At 59.2% G+C, this 26,678-nt stretch overlaps 2 protein-coding genes, 1 long non-coding RNA gene and 2 other non-coding genes across 7 annotated transcripts; 1 reads left to right on the plus strand and 4 right to left on the minus strand.

Moving 5' to 3' along the window:
* Positions 1-4,032: 4,032 nt before the first annotated feature.
* Positions 4,033-12,037, minus strand: LOC133257736 (uncharacterized). 2 transcript variants are annotated; one of them, XR_009739679.1, is made up of 4 exons: positions 11,802-11,947; positions 11,234-11,510; positions 10,025-10,914; positions 4,033-4,502 (listed from the first exon to the last, which is right to left on the minus strand). It is a non-coding gene; the product is annotated as an uncharacterized LOC133257736 (long non-coding RNA). The 2 variants fall into 2 exon arrangements; XR_009739678.1 differs by having other exon boundaries at positions 10,025-11,510; positions 11,802-12,037.
* Positions 12,038-12,204: 167 nt separating this feature from the next.
* DIPK1B (divergent protein kinase domain 1B) lies at positions 12,205-20,450 on the plus strand. Its single transcript, XM_061434100.1, has 5 exons — positions 12,205-12,343; positions 15,931-16,065; positions 18,396-18,503; positions 18,596-18,772; positions 19,291-20,450. The coding sequence occupies exons 1-5, from the start codon at positions 12,281-12,283 to the stop codon at positions 20,101-20,103; spliced, it is 1,296 nt and encodes a 431-aa protein (XP_061290084.1). The 5' UTR covers positions 12,205-12,280; the 3' UTR covers positions 20,104-20,450.
* A 1,001-nt stretch (positions 20,451-21,451) lies between these two features.
* On the minus strand, positions 21,452-26,678 carry LOC133257737 (large ribosomal subunit protein uL6-like). 2 transcript variants are annotated; one of them, XM_061434101.1, is made up of 4 exons: positions 24,955-26,678; positions 23,449-23,513; positions 22,142-22,930; positions 21,452-22,049 (listed from the first exon to the last, which is right to left on the minus strand). In XM_061434101.1, the coding sequence occupies exon 1, from the start codon at positions 26,642-26,644 to the stop codon at positions 26,066-26,068; it is 579 nt and encodes a 192-aa protein (XP_061290085.1). In that variant the 5' UTR covers positions 26,645-26,678; the 3' UTR covers positions 21,452-22,049; positions 22,142-22,930; positions 23,449-23,513; positions 24,955-26,065. The 2 variants fall into 2 exon arrangements, with proteins under 2 accessions (XP_061290085.1, XP_061290086.1); XM_061434102.1 differs by having other exon boundaries at positions 24,293-26,678.
* LOC133257888 (small nucleolar RNA SNORA43) lies at positions 23,250-23,383 on the minus strand. Its single transcript, XR_009739746.1, has one exon. It is a non-coding gene; the product is annotated as a small nucleolar RNA SNORA43 (small nucleolar RNA).
* Positions 24,409-24,540, minus strand: LOC133257890 (small nucleolar RNA SNORA17). The gene has a single exon (XR_009739748.1). It is a non-coding gene; the product is annotated as a small nucleolar RNA SNORA17 (small nucleolar RNA).

Below are 26,678 nucleotides of genomic sequence, written 5' to 3' on the forward strand. Positions count from 1 at the left end.
GGTTGGCTGCCCCAGTGAAGCGTACAGTGGTTGGCCCGGGACAGCCAGCAGGCTGGGGGTCTTGGTGCTCACCCTATGGCCAAAATGGTGTTGGGGGGGGGTTGTACAGGGTTTAGGGGCTTCCCTTCCTCCCACCCCCTGCCCACTCTGAACTCTGTCCCCTTCCTCTGAACTCCCCACCCACCCACCTCTCCACCTGGCCTGGAGTCGGGCACAGGCTGGGAGCAGCAGCCCCAGGACACTCACCCCAACATCGGAGGCTGGGGCAACAGAGCACCTGCCTGCCGCCAAGGCCGTGGGCTCCAAGCTCTCCCACTCCCTTCCTCCCGCTCTGTCCTCTTTTCCTACTTCCTCCTGTCTCTGCCTCCCTCCCTTCCTCTATAAAAACAATGAAAGTTATATTCTGACCATATTGGTATAAAAAAAGTAAAAAGGAACCCTAAAATTTCATTATTTTCCTTTCCAATTTCTTTCTGATTTGGAGGGAAAAAAAAAAAATTGAAAACACTCCCATGGGCCCCTAGAAGCTTGTGGACCCCGGGTCCTGGGCTCTGGGCCTGGCAGATGGTGGGCCCTGCTCGGGACCCAAGGCAGGGGGCGGGGGTATCCTGTGGGGTCTTAGCAGCCATGAGCAGTGTGTGTGACCCCAAAAGTCCGGTGGGCCACCCCAGCTGGCAAGGAGTCCTGACAGGGGTGCGAGACCCCGCGCCCGGTCACTGGGTTCTGTAAGACCAGCTGTGCCTCCAGCTGGACCCAGCGGTGCAGCTGGATGTCCCTGGGCACTGTGAGAGGGCAGGGGCTGCAGCCCCAGGGGCCGAGGACTCCCGGGCAGGTCTGGTCACCTTGGCCTGGCCCTGAGCCCCTAGGGAGGGGGAGCCCCCCCCACCACCACCTGCATCAGCCCCAGAAATCCCTCTAAGACCAGCGTCCTGGGGAGGCCGCCCCCCGATCTGTTGGGCTGACGGCACTGCCGTCTGGCGTCCCTGCCGAGGGTGGCCATGGCCACTGTGGAGGGCTGGCCGGCTCGCTCCTGCTGGTCTCTCAGCACACAGGCCACCCGGGGTCAGCGGGGGAGGGGTGCGTGCAGCATCCCCGCTGGTCAGGGCCTCCCGAGGGCCCGCGTGGAGTCTGGCTTGCACTTCAGCTGCCTGGCCGGTGCAGGCAGACCCCGGGCCCCAGGGGCGCCTCAGGAGCGCTCTGCCTCTGCCCTGCAGCCCCCACAGCGCTGCCGATGGGCCTGTTTTCCCACCACCTCCTTAAGGCCCCGGGCAGGAGCGCAGGCCGGCCCAAGGAAAAATGGTCGGGCTGGCCAGACAGAGTGTAAGGGGCCTGGCAGGCACCCAGCATCTCACCAGGAGGACCGCAGCCCCACCAGAACATAGTCCACACGCCACACCCTCTGGGGAGAACCTGTCCTCAGAAGACAGAGCCCCCCAGAGCGGGTTTGTGGGTTCCGTTCGCCTAGAACTGCTTCTAGGCGAACCCTCCCCTTCCTGTGCCCGTTGGGCCCCGACCCTCGGAGACCGCGGAAGTTGGGGAAGCGCCCCTCCGAGTTTATCTTGGAGGAACAACTGCACAGTGAGGCCCAGACGCCCACACGGGGAGCCCGCCCCAGCCCTCTCTGCCCTTTGGGGACTGGAGCGAGCTGGCGGCCCTCGGCAGGGCTGCCTGGCGCCTCCTGCAGACCCTCTAGGCGCATGGACAGTCCCTGTCCGTCTGCACGCGCACCTGCACAGCTCCCCTTTCCTAGGACCACGACGCCTGTCCTTCCGTGCCTGGCGTGGCGCTGCTGGGAATGTTCAAGCGTCGAGGATCTGAAAGACCCCAGAGCGGAACACGAGCCATCCTTATGACCTGTGTTGATAACAGTCCTAAGCTTACCTCCTCCAGATCCTCAGGTCAAGCCGGTTGAAGCCTGGAAGCAGGGAGGGGGGAGAAGTGAACAAGGATGGGACAGGGAGGACTCGGGAGAGAAGGTGGGGCAAGGCCCTCCGCCAGGCTCATCCTTCGCACGGAGGGTCTTAAGACGTTCGTTGTAAAAGATACAGGTGGGGCTTCCCTGGCGATCCAGTAGCTAAGACTCTGCCTTCCAGTGCAGGGCGTGCGGGCTCAATCCTCGGTCGGGAAGCTAAGATCTCACACATTGTGTGACGTGGCCCAAAAAAAAGTACAGGTAATAAACGCACATTTCTATTCATGAATGGAATAATACATGGACCATCCATACCATGGGGTACTAGTCGGCCATGAGAAGGAATGAATTTCTGACCACGTTACCCCACACACGAACACCCGGAACTAAGGGAAAGAAGCAAGACAAAAAGGGGTGTATAGTGCACGTGCGTGCGTGCGTGCGTGCCCGCGTGCGTGCGTGCCTGCGCGCGCGTGTGCGAAGTCGACGCGGTTGTGTCTGACTCTCTGTGACCCTGTGGACTATAGCCCACCAGGCTCCTCTGTCCATGGGGATTCTCCAGGCAAGAGTACTGGAGTGGGTTGCTGTGCCATCCCCCGGGGATGTATACTGTGATTCCCCTCGTATAAAATATCCAGAAGAGAAGGGTTTTGAGAGACAGAAATCAGATTGGTGGGTGACAGGGGCCGGGGTGGGGGAAATCAGGAGTCACTCTTGTGGGGTACTTGGGTTTCTTTTCGGGGGGATGGAAACGTTCTGGAATCAGATAGACTTGTTGATTGCCCAACACTGTGAATGTACTAAATGCCGCTCAACTGTACAATTTAAAACAAATTTACAGCATATGAATTTCACCTCAGTAAGAAAAGATACAGGTGGGTAAGAATGAATAAAAGTCACCTGTGACCTCAACATCCAACCGATGTTATCACTGTGGCATGGCTTTCCAGATTTTAGGATTTTTTTTATTATTGCATATACACCCATCAGTGTATGTCTGCATACCTGTGGGTAGTTCACACAACTGGGGCCACACTCCCCCTACGCTTGGTCACTGGTTTTCTCCGGAGATCTGGAGTCCTCCGCTGTATTCTCAGGGGTCCACAAGTCCTAAGTGAAGTTTTACTAAGCGTTGTGTTTTCACTTGGATGACAGGTAAATGAACTTATCCAAACATCCGTAGGCTGCCCAGGTGGTGCTAGTGGAAAGAACCCGCCTGCCAATGCAGGAGACATAGAGATGCAAGTTCAATCCCTGGGTTGGGAAGATCCCCTGGAGGAGGGCATGGCAACCCACACCAGCATTCTTGCCTGGAGAATCCCACGGACAGAGGAGCCTGGAGGGCTATCGCATCGTCAAGAGTCAGACACGCACACATGCAAACATCAATAAAGATAAGCTTCCTTTTGGCGTTGGAAATACTGGTTTCCCCCCAAATCTTGGCCGTCTTGAGGGTGTGGACGCAGGCTATGGCTTCCCTGTAGGGGTCGGGCAGACCCCCGGGCCCTGGAGAATGTGTCTCTCTTGAGAAGCATCCAGCGTTCAGGGCCTGGGGCTGTGGTGTTGTCTTAAGGTTTGCACAGGACTGTCGCCTGAACGGACCTTCATTTGTTTATGTGACCAGTCACCTCTCGGCGGGCATGGGGATGTCCTGAACTCTCTCTGAACAAGGCTGGGTGAGTGACCAGCTAGGTCTTCACCTCCTTCCTGAATGATTAACTCAGGACAGGTTCCAGCAGGTGACATTTCTGGGGCAAAGGTTTTTAACCACCTGCTTTCCACGGTAACTCAGCATGGAGCCCCCACCCGGGTAGCTGGGGAGCAGACCTGCCATCCCCACTCCAGGGGGCCTCTGATGGCGAAGGGGCAGGTCCTGGGCAGCACTAACTGTGAGAATGTGGGAGCCACAGTCCCAGGGAGGTTAGCCCCTGCCTGTTTCCCTCCCCGCCTCCTGGCCGCAGACTGTCCTCAGCTGACGCTCACCCCTGTCCATTCTTCTTCCAGCCCCCCCGAACACATCTGCTGGATTGCCATTTGTTGCAGGAAGGGGGACCGCTTCCAGGGCCCAAGAGTGAGCTCTTGTCTGACACTGGGAAATGAATTGTCCGAGGAGACCCACATGCTCACACATGCTCCTTTATTGGGAAGGGGCGCCCAGGCAGAGAGCAGGAGGGTGAGCGGACCCAGGTGGACTGCTCTGACACGTGGCTCAAAGGCTCGGGTTTACTGATGATAGGATTAGTTTCTGGGTTGTCTCTGGCAATCTTTCTGATCCAGGGTCCTTCCTAGCGGTACACGCATTGTTCAGCCCAGATGGATTCCAGTGAGAAGGATTCTGGGAGGTGGTGGGACACATGGCATCTCCTTTTGACCTTTCCTGAACTCTTCTGGCTGGTGGTGGCTAGTTAGTTTAGGGTTCCTACCAGGACCTCCTGTCGTGAAATAATTCATGCAGATAGTTACTATGCTGCCCGGCCTGGCCCCATCACAGCAGCATGTGGCTTTGAGAGGGTGCTCATCTTCACGACCCAGGCTGGCTGGCTATACAGCGTGGAGGAACAGTCTCCTGTCTTAGGGCTTCTGTGAGAACCTGCTGGGAAATACAACACATTGGTTGGGGTCACACTAAGAAAAGTTCTGCACTGGATCTAACCTCAGTGTCTCCTGCTGTGGTTTAATCCCTTCATAGCCTCCCTGTGAAGATCTGACTCATCCTCAGGGATAAGTGGTGCAGGCTCCCAGGGGGCCCCCAGACCCTCACTCCCGGCACAGGGGGAATGCTGCTGTGTGACTTCCAGGGACCTCTGCCCCGACCTGGCACTCAGATTGCAGGCCACCACGCTGTGAGCACACTCAAGCAGAGGTCAGCCTGGCCGGGAACTGACCTCCAGCCACACCACCCCGGCAGCACCACCCCCGCTTAAGCCTTCAAAGGACCAAGAGCCTGGCTTTGCAGAGACCCTGGACCAGAAATGAACATGTGGCTGAGTGGCTCCGGATTCCTGACCCACCAAAGCGTTCCCTGCTCTGAGCTGCTGGGCGTGGGGTGCTCTGTTACGCGGCAGCAGATCACGGATTCAAGATGCTTTTGCAACTAGGTGCATGGAAAAGAATTATAAAAATGTTTTTTTAAAAAAGAATTCATAGACAGAATATCCTGGGAAGAAGAGCAAGAAGGCGTCCAAAAGGCATTCTGAAAAGAATCCCTCAGGCATGTCCCTGGTGGCCCAGTGCCTAAGCCTCTGAGCTCCCGAGGCAGGGGGCCTGGGTTCAATCCCTGGTTGGGGAATTAGATCCCACGTGCCACAACGGAAGATTCTGCATGCCACCTCCAAGACCCGGTGCAGCCAAGCATAAATAAAAATAGATACTTTTAAAAGAGTATGATATGCAATTAATAAACCACAAAGGAGAAATGGCCAATGAACATAAGGAGAAAAAAAAAAAAAAAGCCTCCCTCAGCATCTGGAAAATAAGATCCCTCCAAACTACAGGCTGGGAGCCAGAAGATGCCTGGGACCATCCCCACCAGCTGCACCTCTCCAAGGTCCCTGCTGCAAGCCACATTCCAGGTGCAGAACTTTCTCTTTCTTGAAAGCACCCCCTGGAACAAATTACCACAAAGGGTGACTTTAAAATCACAGAAATTTAGTCTGCACGTTCTGCAGTCCAGAAGTCCAAAATCCTGGTGTGGAGGGCCACTTCCCACAGGCTCCAGGGTAGGGTCCTTCCTGCTGCCAGCTCCCTTGGCGCGGACAGCATGGCCCTCTCTCTGCCCCACCTCCTCCCCCATTTCCCTCTGTCCTCTCTGCACGTCTCCCACGAGGACACTGCCACTGGATTCGTCCTCCACCTCCACCCCAAGAAAACCCAAGCTGGTCTCCTCTTCTCAAGATCTTAATTACGTTGCAAGGACCCTTTTTCTGAGTAAGGTCCCATCCACAGGGTCCAGGGGAGAGAATGTGAACACATCTCTTTTGGGGCCACTATTTGGCTCACTGCAGGCAGTGCACTAGACACGCAAGGGAGCCTCCCCCTGCCCCCCCAAAAAAAATTGGGTCCTGGGACTCAAGAAGCTGAAGTCTCCAAGACCTCGAAGACGTCTGCTGCTGTGCCCCGAGTCCTGTGCCTCCAGATCTGTGGGGCCCCTGTCTGCACAGGCACAGTCCCTCCCAGCAGCCTAGAGTGAGATCCACAGGATTCCCATAGGTTTAGTTCAGTTCAGTCGCTCAGTCATGTCCATAGCACGCCAGGCCTCCCTGTCCATCACCAACTCCTGGAGTTTATTCAAACTTATGTCCATTGAGTCAGTGATGCCATCCAGCCATTTCATCCTCTGTCGTCCCCTTCATTCTCCTCCTGCCTTCAATTTGTCCCAGCATCAGGGTCTTTTCCAGTGAGTCAACTCTTCACATGAGGTGACCAAAGTATTGGAGTTTCAGCTTCAGCATCAGTCCTTCCAATGAATATTCAGGACTGATCTCCTTCAGAATGGACTGGTTGGATCTCCTTGCAGTCCAAGGGACTCTCAAGGGTCTTCTCCAACACCACAGTTCAAAAGCATCAATTCTTCAGCACTCAGCTTTCTTCACAGTCCAACTCTCACATTCATACATGACTACTGGAAAAACCATAGCTTTGACTAGACGGACCTCTGTTGGCAAAGTAATGTCTCTGCTTTTTAATATGCTGCCTAGGTTGGTCATAACTTTTCTTCCAAGGAACAAGTGTGTTTTAATATCATGGCCGCAGTCACCATCTGCAGTGATTTTGGAGCCCAAAAAATAAAGTCAGCCACTATTTCCACTGTTTCCCCGTCTATTTCCCATGAAGTGATGGGACCAGATGCCATGATCTTCGTTTTCTGAATGTTGAGCTTTAAGCCAGCTTTTTCACTCTCCTCTTTCACTTTCATCAAGAGGCTCTTTAGTTCCTCTTTACTTCTGCCAGAAGGGTGGTGTCATCCGCACATCTGAGGTTACTGATATTTCTCCCGGCAATCTTGATTCTAGCTTGTGCTTCCTCCAGCCCAGTGTTAAGGTCAAGCAAACATGAAATCAAGATCAGATGACACGCACGTGGTGGAGATGCAGTGCGTGAGAGAAAAGAGTAACGCACATCGAATCGAGGCCCCCCAGGACCGACCCCAAGATGCCTGACTCGTCAAGACAACAAAGCATAAGTGCAGAGAGAGGACGAGAGGCTCACAGCCCCACTGCAGCTTCACCTGAATGGGGCAACACTTGTGCAAAAGCAGGCTCCACGTCCGCTCACCGCCTGCTGCCTTGGGCCTCCGCGGGTTCCGTCCCTCTGCCCGGAGTCCGTCTTCTCCCTCCCCCTGTCTCTTCCCCATCCATTGGGTCAGACATCACCTTCCCCAGGCCTGGCCTGGGCCTAAAGGCATCCACACCTTTCAGAATATCCACCTGGAGAGAAATGCTGACCTCAGTCCTAGGTCATCAGGACCTGGGGCAGTGGGATGATCTATGTCTCGAAGGACTCAAGCCTCCATTTCTCTGTTTTCCCCATGACATACTTGTGCCCAAGACTGAGGGGTTCCAGAAAAACACGGAGATGAGTGGAATATGCGGCAGCTACCCTGAAAAACTACGTTTACCAACATTCTTTGCAGCAAGAAAGGTCGTGTGACTAGCCTTTGGCCAATGGGATATGAGCGGAAAGTGAAAGTGAGAATCGCTCAGTCACCTCTGACTCTCTGTGACCCCATGGACTATACGGTTTATGGAATTCTCCAGGCCAGAATACTGGAGTGAGTAGCCTTTCCCTTCTCCAGGGGATCTGCCTGACCCAGGAATTGAACCAGGGTCTCCTGCATTGCAGGCGGATTCTTTACCAGCTGAGCTACCAGGGAAGCCGAATATGAGCAGGAGAAATATGCTTTTCTAGATCCCATCTTTAAAGGGAAGGTATGCTCTTCATGGGCTTCCCTGGTGGCTTAGATGGTAAAGGACCCACCTGCAATGTGGGAGACCTGGGTTCGATCCCTGAGTTGAGAAGATCCCCTGGAGAAGCGCATGGCAACCCACTCCAGTATTCTGGCCTGGAGAAGCCCATGGACAGAGGAGCCTGGCGGGCCACAGTCCACGGGGTTGCAAAGAGTCGGACACACTGAGTGACTGAGCACATGCTCTTCATGTCCCCTTTGCTCTTCCTCCTTGCTGGAGTGTGGAGGTGATGCTTGGAGCTGGAGCAGCCATTCTGGGCTACAAGACAGAAACCAGGTCTTGAGCAAGTCCCTGAGAAGGTGGGGTCTCCGTATTAGCCCCCAGAGGCTTGGCTGCATGCCGCACAAAAGAGAAACGCACACCTCTCTTGATCGAGCCATCTCTGTTTCGGGCCCCTTGATGACGTGTGTGCTGTCGTCACTGCCCCTGGCTGTTGGCGATGATGTCGCTGTGTGGTCTGTGTGTTGGGGTGGATGGTGTTACCCCTCTAGGTTCATGGTCACCCAGACCTTCAGAGTGTGGCCTATTTGGAACTAGGGTCTCTGAAGGCTATGAGAGGACTCACGGAGGAGCTGCCCCGGTGGCTCCTGGCTCTGAGCGGTGTTGTGTGTTCAGTTCCATTTGCAGCCTGAAATGGTCCCTCTTGGGCTCCCCTGGTGGCTCAGTGGTAAAGAATCTGCCTGCAGTGCAGGAGACCCGAGTTCAGTCCCTGGGTGGGGAAGATCCCCTGGAGGAGGGCATGGCGACCCACTCCAGTGTTCTTGCCCAGAGAATCCCCATGAATAGAGGAGCCTGGTGGGCTACAGTCCAGAGGGTCACAAAGCACTGGAATGGCCTTCTCAAAAGTTCGCTTAGAAGACTTCTGACTCTACCTCTGTCCCCCCCTGCTGGCCCCTCCTGGCCCTCCTGCCTTAGTCAGGTAGCTCAGCACTAAATATGACTGTCCCCAAAGAGGTACGCCTGTCATTGGTCACCATGGCAATGACCAGAATGAAAGGCGGGGTGGGGCTCCATAGATTCTTTGGGGATAACTAGGATCTGACCCCAATTCTAACCCTAAACAGGCCCTCCTGAGCAGATGCCCTTCTCTTCTTCTAAGAGGACCCTTTAGCCAGCCTGGATGGTCCAGAAGGGGATCAAGGTGATGAAAACTTAATTCTGGTCCCGCCATCTGGATGCTCCTAGGAGCCCATCCCAGTCTTCAATCCAAGTATCACTACCATTTGGTTGAAGACATCCAGTATCTGAGGGTAGACCACATGGTCCAAATTGCAGAGCAGAGTGGGTCTCCATAAGTTTTGTAGAAGTGCCCCTGTTGGGAATTCCCTGGTTGTTCAGTGGTTAGGACTCAGCACTTTCACTGCTGAAGGCCTGGGTTCAATCCCTGAGCTGGGCAACTGAAATCCTGCAAGCTGCGTGAGGCGGCCAAAAATAAATAAATAAAAATGCCCATGTCTCTTTTGCACTCTTGAGGGTCCCTTGGATGGAAAGGAGATCAAACACTTTTGTCAACACTAAAGGAAATCAACTCTGAATATTCATTGGAACGACTGATGCTGAAGCTGAAGCTCCAATACTTTGGCCACCTGATGCAAAGAACTGACTCACTGGAAAAGACCCTGATGCTGGGAAAGACTGAAGGCAGGAGGAGAAGGGCAGCAGAGGATGAGATGGCTGGATAGAATCGCTGACTCAATGAACATAAATTTGAGCAAGCTCCGGGAAGACAGTGGAGGACAGAGGAGCCTGGCATGCTGTAGTCCATGGGGTTGCAGAGTGGGACACGACTTAGCGACTGAACAATGAACAACATTTGCACCAGACCTGTGTCAACTGGGTCCCTATTAGGAGACAAAAGCCACATGGCAATCTGAACAGGGAAAGTTTTGCTTCAAGAATTACTGACTGCAAAGGCAGATGGAAGTGAAGAGCAGACAGAAGTAACCTGCAGGGAATTCCCTGGTGGTCCACTGGTTAGCGTGCCATGCTTTTACTGCTGAAGACCCAGATTCGATCCCTGGTTGGGGAACTAAGATCCTGCAAGCCACACAGCACAGCCAAAAAAGAAAGAGAGCACAGTACCATGTTGGGCTGAGCCCCGACTCCCAGGCTGAGATCTTGCCCCGAGAGCCCAGCTGCGACTTACGGGACAGCAGAGAAGTCACTGTGGTGCTGGCAGAATTGCAGGAAATCTGCCCTCTGGAGATTGCTGGAAACCACTGTCCTGGAGCTGGGAAGGCTGCTTGCAGGGCGGTGTCTCCGCAGTGACAGTCTGCTACAAAACCATCCCAGGGCTCATCTTTTCAACAAAAGTGTGAGAACAATTGGATGTCCACGTGTAGAAACCCCCAAACCCCAAGCCAGAACACTGCCTTGATCCATGTACTGAGTCGTGCCCAACTCTGTGCGACCTTATGGACTGCAGCCCACCAGGCTCCTCTGTCCACGGAATCCTCCAGGCAAGAATACTGGAGTGGGTTGCCGTGCTCTCCTCCCGGGATCATCCTGACCTGGGGATCAAACCCACATCTCTTGCATCTCCTACTCTGGCAGGCAGAATCTTTACCACTAGCGCCACCTGGGAAGCCGGGTACCAAAATGAGCTCAAGTGAATCACTGACCCACACGTGAAACCTAACACTATGTGACTCCTAGAAGAAAACAGAAGGAAATCTTTGTGACCCTGGGTTGAGTTAGGCAAAGACTTCTTAGATTTGACAGGCACAGACGAATAAAAGGAAAAAATGGACAAACTGGACCTCATCCAAATTAAGCAAGTGCAGGACTTCCCTGGTGGCTCAGTGGATGGCAGTATGCCTGTCAATGCAGGGGACACTGGTTCGACCCCTGGTCCGGGAAGATTCCACATGCCGCGGGGCAACTCAGACTGTGAGCCACAACTTCTGAGCCTGTGCTCGAACCCTCGAGCCACAACTACCAAAGCCTGTGCACCTAGAGTCTGTGTTCTTCAACAGGAGAAGCTGCTGTGATGAGAATCCTGTGCCGGGCCATGAAGAGTCGCCCCGCTGGCTGCAACTAGAGAAAAAACTCAACAAAGAAACAAACAATACCAAAAAAAAAAAAAAAAAAGTTGGGCAAAAAGTTTGCATAGATGCTTTGCCAAAGAATATATACAGGCAGCAACTAAGTATGTAAGAAGTAGCCAACATCAATAGCCTTTGGGGAAAAGCGAATAACCACAAAGAAACTGCACTTACAGGCTCCCCATGGAATGGCTAGAATTTTTAAAGGGTTGATACCAAGTGCCGATGGGAAAGTGGAGTGACCAGAACTCCCACACGCAGGGAATGTAAAGGGTGCCTAGACCTCCCACGGCATCCCCAGCCTGTATCACCTCAGGGAAAAGGAATGTCCTTCGTACAGAACCTCGAGTTCTGACTTGACGGCGGCTCTGCTCCTGATGTCCCAAGCCAGGACCAACTCCGAGGGCCTTCAGGAGGTGACTGACTGGCTGATCGAGTTGGTGCCTGGTGCCCGCGCTGGCAAAGAGGGGTGCTGAGCGTCCAGGCCTCTGCCCAGGGACAGAGGCCAGACCTGGGGTCTGCGGCCGCTTTGTTGCATTTTTGTGTCGTGCAGGGGACGAGCCGGAGCGGGGCCCGGGGCGGGGGAGCCTGGAAGAAAGCGGGGCCCGAACTGCTCTGCGGCCTGCAAGCGGTGGTGCCCACGGGCTGTCTGTGCAAACACCCGCAGAGCTGCACGGTGCGAGAGTGCGCTTTACTCTCTTTAAAAAGCGGGAGAAAGAGGCCAATGCTGCCGCAGTACCCACTGCCCCTCCAGGCCCTGTGATCGGCGCAGGACCCCACTAGGGCCCCCCATGACTCGTCCCGGGCCCCGGCGCCTCCCGCGCCCCGCGCGTCCGCCCCCGCCCCGGGGGACCTCCGCAGGCTGCCCGGCTCCATTACCCGCCTCTCCTCCTCCGAGGGCCGCGCGACGGCCCCCGCCGTGCAGTCCCCTCCCGTGGCGGCCGCGCGGGCGACCGGGGCTTGCACGCAGGGGCTAGTCTGCGCCGCACGGGGCGGGCCGGGGGCGCGGGAGGGCGGGGCCTCGGCGCCCTCCCCCTTCCCGCCGGGGCGCGGCGGGGGCGCCGCGGGGCGAAGGCGGGGCCGCGGGCGCCTCCCCCGGCCCTCCTTCCCTCCCCGCCGCGCGACCCCGCGCCGCCCGCCTCGCGGCCACGCGCCCTCGCGCGCCTTGGCTCCCCGCCTCCTCCCGCCGCGCGCCCCCGCCGCGCCCCCTCCCCGCGCACCCGCCGGGCCGTCAGAGGCGAGCGCTCTGGCGCGGACGCGGGGCGTGGAGGAGGCGCGGCGGCCGATGCGGGCGCGCCGGCCCGCGGGGCTGAGGCCGAGCGGAGGCGAGCCGGGCCCGCGCACGGCCCGCGCCCACCATGCGGCGGCTGCGGCGCCTGGCGCACCTGGTGCTCTTCTGCCCCTTCTCCAAGGGCCTGCAGGTAGGCGCGCCCCCGGCCGGGCCGGCTCCCGCCCCTACCCCTCCCGCCCTGGGTCCCGGGCCGCGGCGGGGTCGCGCGGCATCCAGCCCGGGGACCCTGGGCGGATTCCGGACTCAAGGTCGCTGAGGGCCCGGGTACGTGGTCCCTGGGGGGCCGGGGACAGGCAGGGCCCGGGGTGGAGGTTGCCGATCGAGTGAGCGGATGCTGCGGGGTTGGCCCCATGCCTCTGGGGCTGCAGAAGGCCCCCGCTCCGCCGCGGGCCGGAGCTGCTCCCGCAGGGCCCGAAGCCACACCAGGTCCGCCCCGCTTTCCTCTACTTAGGAGACCAGGTTTGTCTTTCTCTGATGGAAAACTTGGGACCCGTAGAAGCACCCTAAGAAGGGCATACCCTCCCCCTGGGTCATCCCTCAGCCAGCCCGAGATGAAGAATGTGCCCTGACCCCACAGTGACCTTGGACAGATCCCCGTCCCTCTCGGGACCCTGCTGTCTGCAGGGGAGGCCCAGGCTGCTTTGGGGGCGGGCTACCGCGATCCCTGTCATGGCTGCTTGGGGTGGTCTGAGCCAGGCTGAATGCGAGCGTCAAATTATTCAGGCCAACCTGCCACCTTCACGACCCCAGGCCCTGGGCAGGAGACAACACTAGTCAGACCCGCCCGCACCTCCCTGGGGTCCCCTCTGGGGAGAAGGGTGGGAGCCAGGTAATGCCCGCAGGGGTCTGCGCCAGAAGCCCTCCTGCCATCCAGGGGTCTTGGGAGGGTCGTGGTCTCCACCCAGCTCTGGGTCGGGTGGGAGCTGAGGGTCTGTGGCCTCCCCCACGCTGGGAGGTGGGGGTGCAGCGGCCCCATCCTGAGGGAAAGGCCTTGACCGAGGAGGCCAGTGTGGCGGGTCTCGGACTGGGGGTGTCAGGCCTTTGAGCTCAGCCCGGGAACGGCAGATGAGCCTGGACAGGAGAGGTGATGGGTTCCCGATGGCTTGGGTTGGTTCCCAGACACCCCCACCTTAATGAGAGGAGACACCCTGAGCCTCAGTTTACCACGTGTGAAACACACTCCTGCGTTGGAGGTGAGGGGTGGAGGCCACGGTGTAATTGGGCCCCTGGCCCCGAGGCTGCCGGTCATCATTCTTTGTCCCCCGAGTGACCCCCCCAAATGCTCCACTAGGAGCCGGGCAAGCTGGGGGATGCGGGGAGCCGCCGGCCAGGGCGCACTGAGTGAGCTTTCCCCTGTCCTGGGGGCATGCTCACCTGTGGGCGTCAGGATGCCACAGGGGCAGGGCAGGGCAGGGGGTAGGGGCTGGGACTCCCCTCGGAGGAAGTGCCTGCCTGCAGTCAGGACCTGGGGGTCGCTCAGAGCTCGGCACTGGGGACGGTGTCCATGGAGCAGGCCGCCACAGGAAGGCCGGAGCTGGAGGGGCTCTGGCGGGAGCATGGGCCGTGTCCGAGGTGGGCCCTGCGGTCAGGCCGCGAACCTGGGTCTGGCCCAGGTCAGCCCCTGGGGCCAGTGCAGGCGACAGCCTGCTTCCCTCCCGCCTGTTCCCCCAGGACCCCCAGCACGGGCTCCCAAAGGCCCTGCCCGCCTCGTGGTCACCCGTGGTTGGAAGTCCTCTGACCTCGTCCTGCCCCAGCCGCGCCCCTGGCTCCCGGCCCCCCACCCGCTGGTCTGCTTTCCTGTTTTTCCCTTTGAACAAAACTTGCGGAAACAGATGTGGTGGCAGGGCCAGTGGGCCTCGACCCAGCCCTGCGACTAGCCAGGGCCACCTCGGGCCTCCGCGGCTCCGAGCCGTGCCTGCTGCAGCGCCGTCTGGGGTGGCCGGCCGAGGGAGTCGGCCAGAGAAGCAGGAGGGGAGGACCCTGCCTCTCCTGGAGGAACCGTAAAAACAGCTGCCTGAGCTGAGCCTGGAGGCCTTGCCCCGTCCTCAGGGCAGAGCCGCCGGCCCCATTTCTGGGCCCCAGCCTCCAGGTGATGAGAAACCCAGGGCTGACCAGGACTGGAGCCGCCCCACTGAACCACGGGTGGCGGGATGTGTGACCAGTGCTGGTAGAGGCCCTGCTCCAGGGCAGGCTGGTCTGAAGCCCCCTTGCTCTCCCGGGCCCTCTTCTCTGGGGCTCAGCTGCCCCGGTCAGGGTGTCTGAGCTCTTGCATGGGGCAGTGCCTGGTAGCCCTGGCCCATCAGCTGACCGCCGCTGGGCAGCAGCCATCGAGGCTGTGATTTGCCAGGACGGGGGTGGGGAAGGAAGTTGATGCTCCTGCAGTCGCGGCTTGGGGGCTGGATGGGAGACAGTGCCCCCCAGTTCCTACAGGGCTCTGGGTTCCCCCAACCCTGTGATTCCACTCGTCAGCTGGGGAGACCTGGCCGAGGGACCGAGCCCTCCAGAGAAACAGTTCCTGGCCCACCCCACGCTCCTGGGACGGAGCCTCTGGCAGCGGGGCCAGGAGCTGAATATCTTAGTTATCTCTTCTCTATCATGGTAAATTACACATCGCGTGAATTTAGCATCTTAACCATTTTTTAAGTGCACCGTTCAAGGGCATTAAACACATCCCCGTCGTTGAGCCACCACCACCAGCCGTCTCTAGAACTCGTTTCATCTTTCCAAACTCAAGCACTCAAGCTCTGTCCCCTTCAAACCCTCGCTCGCCATCCTGGGCAGGCCCCCCTTTTCTCTCCACCGCTCCCCGTTGTCCCCACCCTGCTGTGTCTGTGGATCTGAGTCCTCTAGGTTGTTGGATGGGTGGAGTCACACAGGATCTGTCTTGTGTCTGGCTCATTTCACTGGACATGATGTCCTGCTGGGTCATCCATGCCGTAGCCTGGGTCGGAGTTCTCTGCCTTTTCATGGCTGAACACCGTTCTCTCCTGTGGATGGGCTGTATCTGACTTGCCCGCTCCTTTGTCAGTGGGTCTGCGGGTTGTCTACATTTTGGCGGCTGTGATGGGGCGTGTGCGAGGCTGGGTCCCGTAAAAGCTCACAGGGTGGCCGCGCCTCCGAGCCCTGTGCTCCCTGCCGGCCCTGGTCCAGCCTGAAGTCTTCCCCAGTGGGAGGAACCGTGTGCAGGGTGCCGGGCCAGGGTGAGGGGCCTAGGGTCGGGGAGCGCCTCTCCAGCCTGACCTTGTACAGAGGTTACATGTCATTATGACATGAGGGCAGGACAGGAGGAAAAAATTGTTCCAAATCTCTTTATTCAGCAAAATAAAGAGTTGTCTACCCTAAATCCTCCTCATTTGGGAATTATTTTTCCCTGCCTGTGAGATTTCAAGGTCTGGGAGACACCAGGCCCCTGCCTGGCACCAGGAGTGGGTGCGGGCGGAGTGGGAGGGAGACACTGACTGGGGTGGGGCTTGGGGGGGGTGCTGGGGTCTAGGAGGCGGGGCTGGGGTCTAGGAGGCGGGGCTTGGGGAGCTGGGGTCTAGGAGGCCAGGCTTGTGGGGACAGGGGTCTAGGAGGCGGGGCTGGGGTCTAGGAGGCGGGGCTTGGGGAGCTGGGGTCTAGGAGGCGGGGTTGGGGCCTAGGAGGCGGGGCTGGGGTCTAGGAGGCGGGGTCTGTGCACCTAGAACGCTGTGCTTCTTCATGCCCCCTCCCCCGCAGGGCCGGCTCCCAGGCCTGAGGGTCAAGTATGTCTTCCTGGTTTGGCTGGGCGTCCTCGCAGGCAGCTGGCTGGCCTACGTGCACTATTCGTCCTACGCGGAGCTCTGCCGCGGCCATGTCTGCAGAGTGGTCATCGTAAGTGTCGCCCGGGGCCGTGTGGGCTCCGGCCGCCCCCAGCCAGCGCTCCTGCTGTGGGCAGCCTAGAAACGGGGCTTGAGGCCCGCCCAGTGGATTCTAGGAGGGTCAGGCTGCGTCCTGTGGGGCTGTCCCTGCAGGCCGTGGCGGGGTGGGGGTTGCGGGGGGGAGCCCGGGAGGAAGGGGTGCCCTGTGGGGTACAAGCGGGTGGCTGGGGGTGGACAGACAGACGGATGGGTAGACAGGGCCAGCTGTAGACGTGTCCGGGGGTGCCAGGGGTCCAGCCAAGGAGGCTGCAGGGCGTGGTCTTCGGGGCCTGGGGGTGGAGACGCGCTAAGTCACCACTATGGCTGGTAGAGCAGAGCTGTGCACGTGTGTGTGAGGGCGCTTGTGAACCTGTGTGTGCTTGTCCACGGGAGTGCATGTGTGCCCATGAGCACTGCTCCACTGGCTCACGGCTCCTGCTGAAGGATGCCCTGTGACTGGTGGAGGGGGAGGTGACGCCAGCCGAAGAGGCCCTGGTAACCCTCAGATGCTGATTCCGCCAGCCTCCCCGGGCAGTGGGGAGCCCTCAGCGGGCTAACGGGGTCTGAGGCATCCATGCCCTGGGGGGACCTGCCCCAGTGGAGCTCCTCGGGTCCTGAAGTGGGGGCAGTGGGAGACGCCTGGCCTTGAACCTGTCTCCTGATGGGGGCCTGGAGTCTCTGCTCCTCTGCAGGGTGAGGGGCGCTCTTCCTGGGGGGCTGTGTGGCACTGTGGAAGGGCTCAGCAGGCTTGTTCTGCCCAGGGTCCCGTGGGGGCCAAACTTGGGACAGTCCGGAGGTGGTCGTGGAGGGGTCCAGAGCCCACGTGACAGGACTTGCGAGGGGCCCGTCGATCGTAGATCGTTGGCTGGGGGCAGGCCAACACGGGCATGAGGGTGCAGCACCCAGCTGGGGGGGGCCTTGTTTCTTCCAGAAATGCTCGCTGGGGCCCTCCAGGGGTCAGACCTGAGCTGGGCGCCAGACACATGGCTCTGCCCCCAGCCTGGCGGGCTGGGGACGTGCAGGGGCAGGTGTGCGTGTAGAGGGAGCCTGGCCTCTGGGCAGGGGCGGTGAGGGGTACTGCTTGGGGACCTCTTGCACCAGGCGAGGTCCTGGGCTGCCTGGGTGGGTGGAGGGGTCTCTTGGGGCAGTGAGGCCTGGGAGGACACGGGGTCTGGCCAGTGGGATGCAGTGAGCAGCTGCTCAGAGCTGGTGGGTGTTTTCTGAGCACTTCTGTGTGCCCGCAGCAGCGCCCCCAACATGCAGAGGACTGAGGGGCCCTGGGGGAGCAGACAAGGAACGTGCCCCCCCCAACCAGAGGATCTGCAGCTTCCGTCTTCCCAGAGCGCCCTGGCCTTCCCACCAGCGCCAGAGCGGTCTCCCCGGCTGCTGGGCCGCGGGGATACCCCCTCCTTTCCCGAGAAGACCTGGCCACCTCACGGGGGTATCAGCCGTCTCCAAGAGATTCCACAGCTTGTCCAAGGTCACCCAGGGTGTGTGTGTTGGGGGGAAGGCAGGACCGGGGTCACAGACCAGGTACCCATGGACTCCAGGGTGCTCAGCCGGCTCCCCACGTCAGCCCGGTTTGTAGACAGGAGACAGGCTGGGAGGGGAGGGGTCTTGCCCCGCCTGAGGCTGACGGCCACACTGCCCACCTCAGCTTCGGTGGAAGCCCCTCCCCACCCTGGTGGGCAGCGTGGCCTGCAGGCGCCAACCCTGGCCCAGCCTGACCGCCCGCACTGGCAGACCCCCCCCACGAAGGGCCTTGTGGCTCCGGGGGAACCTGAAGGGGTCAGAGCGGACCGCTGCAGTGGACAGGCTCCCCTTTTCTGTCCTGATGAACGGCTGTCGGGCTCTGAAGCCGCAGCACAGAAGCCTCCTCTCTGGTCCCGTAGGTGAGTCCAGGGCCTCGGCGTTCAGGAGGCCCTGCCTCCCCGCCCTGGCACGCTCCCTTCCTGCAGGCCTGCTCCACCAAGGGCCGGGGCACCATGGCAGCAGTGATGCACATCCAGGAGTTCACCCCACGCTTGCTCCAGACGCCACAAATCCCCCCGCCCCCCACCTAGGGACTGCCCTGGGGAGGGCCTCATCTTCCAGCTCGGCTCAGCCCACACCCCCAGGACTCGGGGCTGCAAGGCCCTGTCTGGAGCCAGGAAGGGCCCGGTGGGGGCAGCGGCTCCTGCAGAGCTTGACCTGATTAGCGCTGCAAGCCTCTCCCCGTGCGTCTGGCTAATGAGGCGCTGGTGGGCAGGCGGATGGAGCCCTCGCTTCCCCAGGCCACTTGCTGCGTCTCCCTGCTTTCCTCAGTGTGACCAGTACCGCAAGGGCATCATCTCAGGCTCCATCTGCCAGGACCTGTGCAACCTGCAGCAAGTGGAGTGGAGGACCTGCCTCTCCTCCGTGCCAGGCCAACAGGTAGGCCTGGCCGGGCTCAGCCCCTGGGGCCCTGCCGCCCGCGGTGCGCCCTGAGGGGGCCGTGTACACAGCGGGTCCCTGTGCTTCCGCAGGTGTACAGCGGGCTCTGGCAGGGCAAGGAGGTGACCATCAAGTGTGGCCTGGAGGAGAGCCTGAGCTGGAAGGCCGGGGCCGACGTGGCCCCCCGGCGGGAACTGGTGCTGTTTGACAAGCCCACTCGGGGCACCTCGATTAAGGAGTTCCGGGAGATGACCCTCAGCTTTCTCAAGGTCAGCTGGCCCTCCTGGGGGCTTGGCGTGTCAAGTTCACGCCCAAGGATGTGTGCACAGGGCAGGCAGCAAGCTGGATGGGGGGGCCACACGGGCCAGGGGATATCTGGCTAGCCCGCCGGTTCCAAGCAGACCCCACAGGCACGAGGCTCAGGGAGCACCCACAGGCATGAGATCGTGCCTGGGGCCAGAGGGCAGGGGGCAGGGGGAGGGCATCCGTGGGGAGGAGGCCAGGGAGGAGGTGGGACTCGGGGGTGGATGGGGCAGATGAGGGTGAGCGACCCTCGCAGCACTCCCACCTCCGTGCAGGAAGTCCCCAGGCTCCCTGAGCGCTGGGGAGAGAGACGCAGGTGGGCTTTCCAGGAGTGGTAAGGGGCCTCCCCAGCGCCTTGCTGCCTGCTTCATCCTGGGGGCTGGAGGCCGGGCTCCCCCATCGGGCCGATGCGTGGCGTCGGGTGCCAAGCCTGCAGCAGCGCGCCCATGTCCCGCCTCCCCTCTCTCCTGGTCCCGAACCTCAGGCTAATCTGGGAGACCTTCCCTCACTGCCCGCGCTGGTCGGCCAGGTCCTGCTCATGGCCGACTTCAACAAGGACAGCAGGGTGTCACTGGCAGAGGCCAGGTCGCTGTGGGCGCTGCTGCAGCGCAACGAGTTCCTGCTGCTGCTGTCCCTGCAGGGGAGGGGGCATGCTGCGCCACTCCTGGGCCACTGCGGGGACCTCTACGTCACGGAGGGCGTCCCGCGCAGCTCGGGGCCCGCGGCCGCCCTCCCGGCCCTGCTGCGGCCGCTGCTGCCGCCCGCGCTGCACGGGGCCCTGCAGCAGTGGCTGGGGCCCGCCTGGCCCTGGCGCGCCAAGATCGCCATCGGCTTGCTGGAGTTTGTGGAGGAGCTCTTCCACGGCGCCTACGGGACCTTCTACATGTGCGAGACCACGCTGGCCAACGTGGGCTACACGGCCAAGTACGACTTCAGGATGGCCGACCTACAGCAGGTGGCGCCCGAGGCCGCCGTGCGCCGCTTCCTGCGGGGCCGCCACTGTGAGCGCAGCGCGGACTGCACCTACGGGCGCGACTGCCGGGCGCCCTGCGACACGCTCCTGCGCCAGTGCAAGGGCGACCTGGTGCAGCCCAACCTGGCCAAGGTGTGCGAGCTGCTGCGGGACTACCTGCTGCCCGGTGCCCCTGCCGGCCTGCGCGCCGAGCTGGGCAGGCAGCTGCGCACCTGCACCACGCTGAGCGGGCTGGCCAGCCAGGTGGAGGCCCACCACTCGCTGGTGCTCAGCCACCTCAAGACCCTGCTCTGGAAGGAGATCTCCAACACCAAGTACACCTGAGGGCCGCGGGCCCCTGCCCCGCCCTGTCCAGGCCGGCGGGCGGGCGGGGACGCTGGCTCGGCCGGCTCGGGCCCACCAGCCACACCTGCCCCCGGGCCTCTCCCCGCCTCCCACAGCACGAGGCCCTCTGCCACCAGAGCGCGGCGGCCACGCGGTTCCTGCCCCTGCACCACCACCACCACCTCCCCACCCCGCCCCGGGTTTTCTGGGCTCCCGACAGGACAGTGGAGCTGGCAGGAGAGAGGGAAGGACTCAGAGCCCAAGCACCAAGGGCTGGCCCTGGGACCTGCCCAGGCCAAGGTTTTGTTACTTTGGAGAACTATGTGTAAATAAAGCTTTTCTGTGAATTACTGTTCAGTCACTAAGTCGTGTTCAACTCTGCGGCCTCGTGGACCGCGTGCAGCACGCCAGGCTTCCCTGTCCTTCACCATCTCCCTGAGTTTGCTCAGACTCATGTCGGTGAAGCCATCCATCTCAGCCTGTCGTCCCCTTCTCCTCCTGCCTTCAATCTTCCCCAACATCAGGGCCTTTTCTCACAAGTTGGCTCTTAGAATCAAGTGGCCGAAGCTTCAGTCCTTCCAACGAATATTCAGGGTTGCTCTCTGTTTACGATTGACTGGCTTGAAAGCTCAGCCTTTATGGTCCAACTCACATCCATACAGGACTGCTGGAAAAACCACAGCTTTCATTATATGGACCTTTGTCAGCAAAGTGACGTCTTTGCTTTCTAATACACTAAGTTTGTCACAGCTTTTCTTCCAAGGAGCGTCTTTAATTTCATGGCTACCATCCCTGTCCCCAGCGATTTTGGAGCCCAAGAAAATAGTGTCATTGTTTTCCTACTTGCCATGAAGTGCTGGGAGGGATGCGATCATCTCAGTTCTCTCAAGCCAGCTTTTCCGCTTTTCCTGAGTGCCCTCACCCTACTCAGCCTGGAGTCACTGCAGGGAACGGGGAAGGGGCAGCCACGGGCCCACGCCACCCTGGGCCCACGTCCTGGCAGCTGGCTGCTGGGGCTGAAACGGGGGAGGGGCAGCCTCGGGCCCACGTCCTGGCAGCTGGCTGCTGGGGCTGAAACGGGGGAGGGGCAGCCACGGGCCCACGCCACCCTGGGCCCACGTCCTGGCAGCTGGGGGCTGGGGCTGACTGGGGCCAAGGGCAAGGTGACCAGCCCTGAGCTGGACCACACGTGGACGGGACGTAAGCGGGGGCGCACACAATTGCAGAACTTCAGGTTTCACCGACTTCAAAAAGCTATCATCGTCCAGGAAAAGAGCCCAGGACCCTGACCCCTCACACCCTCAGCTCCTGTTGGGGCCGTGGCTGATCAGACAAAGGCAAGTCAAGGTAGTTTATTCAAGATCTGTTTATTCTTTATAGTTTTGCCAACATGGGGACATGCTCCTTCACCAAGACAGATCTTTCCACTCACTGTCACAACCTGTGCTGGAAACACAGGTCCCAAGGTTTCAGCGTGAGACACTCGTTCTCAGGACTAATTCGTAAACCTCATCGACATTCTCCCCTTGGCTGGGGGGTAATCCAGACAGCTCAGGCCTGTGGGGTGGGCCTGCACACAAGATCCCGCACCTCCCGGCTGGAGGACTTCAGGACTATGCCACCATGCCCTGGGGTGCCTGCGGGGCTGCTGCCACTGCAGGTGGACACCGCTGCCTTCGGGCGCCTTCCTGCCCCCGCCCCGCCCGTTGCCGGGCTGTCATCGCTGGCTCCCTGGGCGCCACGCGGCCTCTGCTCACGTCTCTGTCGTGACGCGCACAGCCGCCGCCTCAACCCTGCTGATCCACACCACTGCTGCTTCTCAACACGCGATGCGACGAGCCTGCTCGCTCTTCAGAGCAACTTCCGAGGCCGTGCCTTTCCCAGGCTCTGTACTGCCCGCGAGTCCGGCGGTGCGTGGCTGCTAGGCTGCTCTCCGGGGTTCCCACCTGCAGACAGGAAACCGAGGGGACCCACTAGGCGTGCCTCCCGGTGCTGGAGCGGCCAGACCGAGGCCCCTCCCCCGGTCAAGCCTCCTTACCTTGGGTGGAGACCTCAGGACAGGAGCGGGGTTCCGGAAGGCAAAGACAAGCCTCCTCAGCCTCATCCCCCGAACACTCCACGCAGCTTCTGGGGGTCCAGCCAGCGGGGGTCATCGAGGGTGGGGAAGGACATGCCGCCGCCGCTCAAAGGTGGACAGACTGGACGTGCTGCGCCCTGCGGCCGTCCGACTCGCGGCAAGCCCACGGCCACCCTGGCCCCGCCCCAGTGGGGAAGCCGCGGCGCACGAGGGGGTGCGGGCGAAGATCTAGCAGCAGCCACAAGTTCAGATCACTCTTAAAAACAAAACAACACACCCAACTTGGATTTAAAAACCAACCAGATACACACTGCGCGGACAGCCCTCACCTGCCCTGTGGGAGGGACCATAGGGCGTGAGGGCTGGGTCAGCCGAGCTCAGGGGAGCCATCCTGCCAGCAGGGTGTCACCAGCTGCTTCCTGCCTCCCGTTCTGTCCAGGGTGGCTTTCACTGTCGGGGCCTCGAACACCCCCAAAAGCACCCCCACAACTGATTCCAGCAGGCTGCACACACTCCGCCCGACACACCCCTAACCTGCCGCCCAGGTGCCCCGTCAGCTAATGACCTGACTCCCCTCCAGGATTTCATACACTGCCCACACCCAGATTCTGGCAAACCACTGCCTACTGTGAGGGTCCAGAAGGTGTCAGAGCCCCCGCCAGCCTCCTGCCCAACGTACCTGCCCTGACACGTGTCCTGAAGAGTCCCACCTGCAGCTGTCTCCCCCATGAACCAGCCGCACCTAGGGATCTGTGAGATGGAATCTAATCAGCGAATCCTCCCAAACCCTGTTTTCCTGCAGCAGCGCTGTCAACTGGATCCTCTGGCCTTCCCTCAAGGGACTCCTTACGTCAGGAGTTTGTAGGCTGGGTGGCGCAGGACTCCAGCTCAGCAGCCCCCAGCCAGGGAGGCGCGTCACAGGTGCTCAAGGACGCCTAAATGTCCTCCCACGTCTCCTGGTCAATCCCACCGGACCCAAGCTTGCCGTGTGCCTGTCCGCTCCCTCGGTCCTCCCCAGCCTTCTCTTCTGTACATGTGGGAACAAGGGGCTCCCTCGTGCGGTGCCCACTGATGTTCGGCTACAAACCATTCTTAGTGCCCACGGTTCTGAGCACTGAGCGTAGAAATAGCCGCTTCCTCTCTGCCCCAACGGCACTGGCGCAGCAGGGCGGCCGCACCCGTGGTGCCGGCGAATCCGGCATCTGCAGGGCAGTGCCCGCCCCCACCCCGAGGCCCCCCAAACAGCTCAGAAGAGCACGGCCACTTACCTTGGTCAGGAGCATGAGGCGGCTCACTCTCGCTTTCGTTCACAGGCTAACAGTCACCGTCCTTCCTGTATCAAATAACAAGAATGGTTGGTCCAGAATCAGCGAAGAGAAGCTACTACTGAGCATTTAAAACTAACAAACGGGGCTGCTGGCATGGAACCCCTGGCAGTCAGCTCTGAGGCTGACACAGTCTGCCTGTACCAACAGCCGCAGTAGGCTGGTGTCTGATGAACCCGGGGGACCACAGCGCAGCCAGGTTCCTCTGCCCGTGGGATTTCCCAGGAAAGAATACCGCAGTGGCTTACCATTCCCTTCTCTGGGCAATCTTTCTGACCAAGGCACTGAACCCAAGTTTCCTGGGTCTCCTGCACTGGCAGGCGGATTCTTTACCACCGAGTCACCTAGGAAGCCCATCCAAGAGGACCCCCGCCCCCGCCAAAATCTCTGCACCTTCTCTCCCAGGGAGCCACCAGTGAGACACTGGATAGAAAAAAAGTACCATTAACAAGGCGACAGGAAAAAACGCTCTGGAATTTACACAGGCCTCACCGTAGGCTACTGCAGCTGGTCTTTGAACTATCTGGCAACTTTTTCTTTTTAAAGGGTTTCTGGCTGTACAATCTATCTTAAAATTTCTTTTAAGAGGCAGAAAAACCACGTGTGAATGTCCTGTAACATTTTAATCCGCCTAAAACAAGTTAAATTATGTCACTTGCTAGGTGGCACTGAGCTCACCTTTGAAAGGGAAGTTTTAGTGCCACCATTCTGTAATGCAAGTAGGTCGGCCTTACTGAAACCTACCCATCTTTCCCGCTGGTCGCTCAGCCAGAGGGCAAACACCCACCTGCTGCCGCTCCTCACACGGCAACCTCGGGGTGTCCTGGGGCCCAGCCAAGCGCCAGGAGAGAATTCAGGCGTTCTTATAGCAACACACACCCACCTTCGGTGGGCACTTTGTCAAGTGTCAGACTATCAATCATCCAAATGTCCACCGGCCAGAACACTGGGCGTAGACCGAGCCTCTTTCCTCTCTGCCACCTCATGACGCAGACGTGACACGGCAGCCACGCCTGCAGCGCCTCTAGGGGCAGTGCGGGGAAGATCACGACACCCGTGGGTCCGAGTCCCGAGACTGCCTATGCGCCTGCGAAGCGCGCAACGAGGCCCTCCACCCAGGCTTGGCTTTGCTGCATTCGACCTCCAGGCCTACACCTGTCTGCACGCCAAACCAGCTACCTTCCGTTTAACCCCTGCTTCATTTCGGGCTGTGTGGAAGACCGAGGTTACGATACAGCGTGCAGACCCCAGGGGACAGAAGGGCCGCGCTAGGCACGCCGCCGCCCCCTCCCCACTGTTGCGGGAAGGGGGCCCCGCTCCCACACCCGCTACGTTACACCCACGAATAACCCGTAGACCGCCTAGCTTTGAGACAGGGCCCAGTAGAGGCGATCAATACGTTTAAAGACAAAACCAGACGCGACACGTTCCCCTAATGTCCCAGCTCACCCGTTAAACCACCGCTGCCTCGCCATGTTCCCGAGGCTTCCAAGCCAGGAAACTGCGGAGAGCACCCCGGGCGGAGACGCCGGGCGCGGGGCTCAGCCGCGGGCGGGCGCTCGGCCTCCAGTCCAGAGGCCGTAAAGAGACCCCACCGACTCTCCATCCCCGCCGCCCGAAAAGGCCGCGCGAGCGCGCGCCGCGCCTTTTATAGCGCGGACGGCGGCCCGCGAGGCCCAGCCCGCGCCCTCCCCGACTTCGCCGGCGCCGCAGCGCCATCTAGCGGACCCTCCCGGCCGCACCGCCTGCGTGGCGCCCGCGGCCCTGGCTGAGCTCCCCTTTCTTTTTTTTTTTTAAATTAATTCCATTTATTTAAACCAAGATCTTAGTAAGCCCACAGATTTTATTGATGGACTAGACACAGTATGTAAGACAAAGTTAAATGTTTTGCCTAAGAAATTACACGGTTAGAGTTTCTAACAAATGAGATAGGGGAGGACCGCAGGTTTAGGGGCAACCCTACTGTACTGTATAGTAGTGTATCTTAAGTATGACACATGGAACGTTTCTTAAGTTTTTTTAAAGCTATCAAAGACTAGGATATACATGTGGCTGAAATCTGAGTATAACTGAGAGAACCTTAGACTACAGCAACCATGTTTATCATAAATACAAATTAACTCCATCTTTTAATTCTTACTAAGACAGTATCACTTCTCAGTTGCTTTTTCAGTTACTGTGACTCAGGCATTTGCCTCACAAATATTCAAATCTGTGGCACTGCAAAATTAGATACCTTGAGGGCATCTCCGAAAGTTCTTCCCACGATAAGCATATTCCTCTTGCCTGAAATGTCCTTGGTATTCCTTCAAGCCCCCTCTGCCATTAAGTCTTGCTAACATCTTTCTAACAACAACAAAATCAATCAACCACTCCTATTCCTTCTGTTATTGTTTTTAACACACTAGAATTTACTTAACTGCTTACTGGCCAAATAGTTTGAAATGATAATCAGTAGGAAAAAATCTCAAATCAAGAGTTTTTACTGTCTCTTTAAAACATCACAACTGAGTCCATAGAACCATCTATCTTGTTTCTGCAGCAGGATCTTACTGAGATCTTACTCATCAGCCTGCTGAACTGTTCCTTTTTCAGAAACATAGATACCATCCAAAACTTTTCTGATATCCTTGTTTTTAACTGTGGTGGCTTGCTGAATCAAAGCAGCTGAATTTGACACAAGTTCAATGTCATTTCCTTCAAGAATCAACTCATCTTTCTGGGCTTGAGATACTGAACAGGCAACCCCTGGCCTCATTCGAACCCTGCGTATGTATTTTTCACCCAAAAAATTTCGGATTTCCACAAGAGAACCATTCTCCTGAATAACAACGTTGATGGGGAAGTGGGCATACACCGACCTCATCTTGTAACGGAAACCCAGTGTAACACCCTTGATCATGTTCTGTACGTGACTACAGATTGTGCGAACAGTGGCCAGTTCCTTTCTGTTTCCCCACCATTTGTCAACACGGAGCCTCTTCTTTTTCTTCCCAAGGAGACTGAGTTCTACATTGATGTGATTGAAGTCCCTCCGCAGGGTACCTCTGGGGCCCTTCACAATAACTGTCCGTCCCTTCAAGTTAATGTTGACATTTTCTGGGATGTCGACAGTCTGGTTGCTGAGAATGGTCTTCATTCTCGCAGTAGATGCGGCAAAGAGCTGAGCTCCC

Source organism: Bos javanicus, chromosome 11 (assembly GCF_032452875.1).
Source record: "Bos javanicus breed banteng chromosome 11, ARS-OSU_banteng_1.0, whole genome shotgun sequence".
Lineage (NCBI taxonomy): Eukaryota > Metazoa > Chordata > Mammalia > Artiodactyla > Bovidae > Bos > Bos javanicus.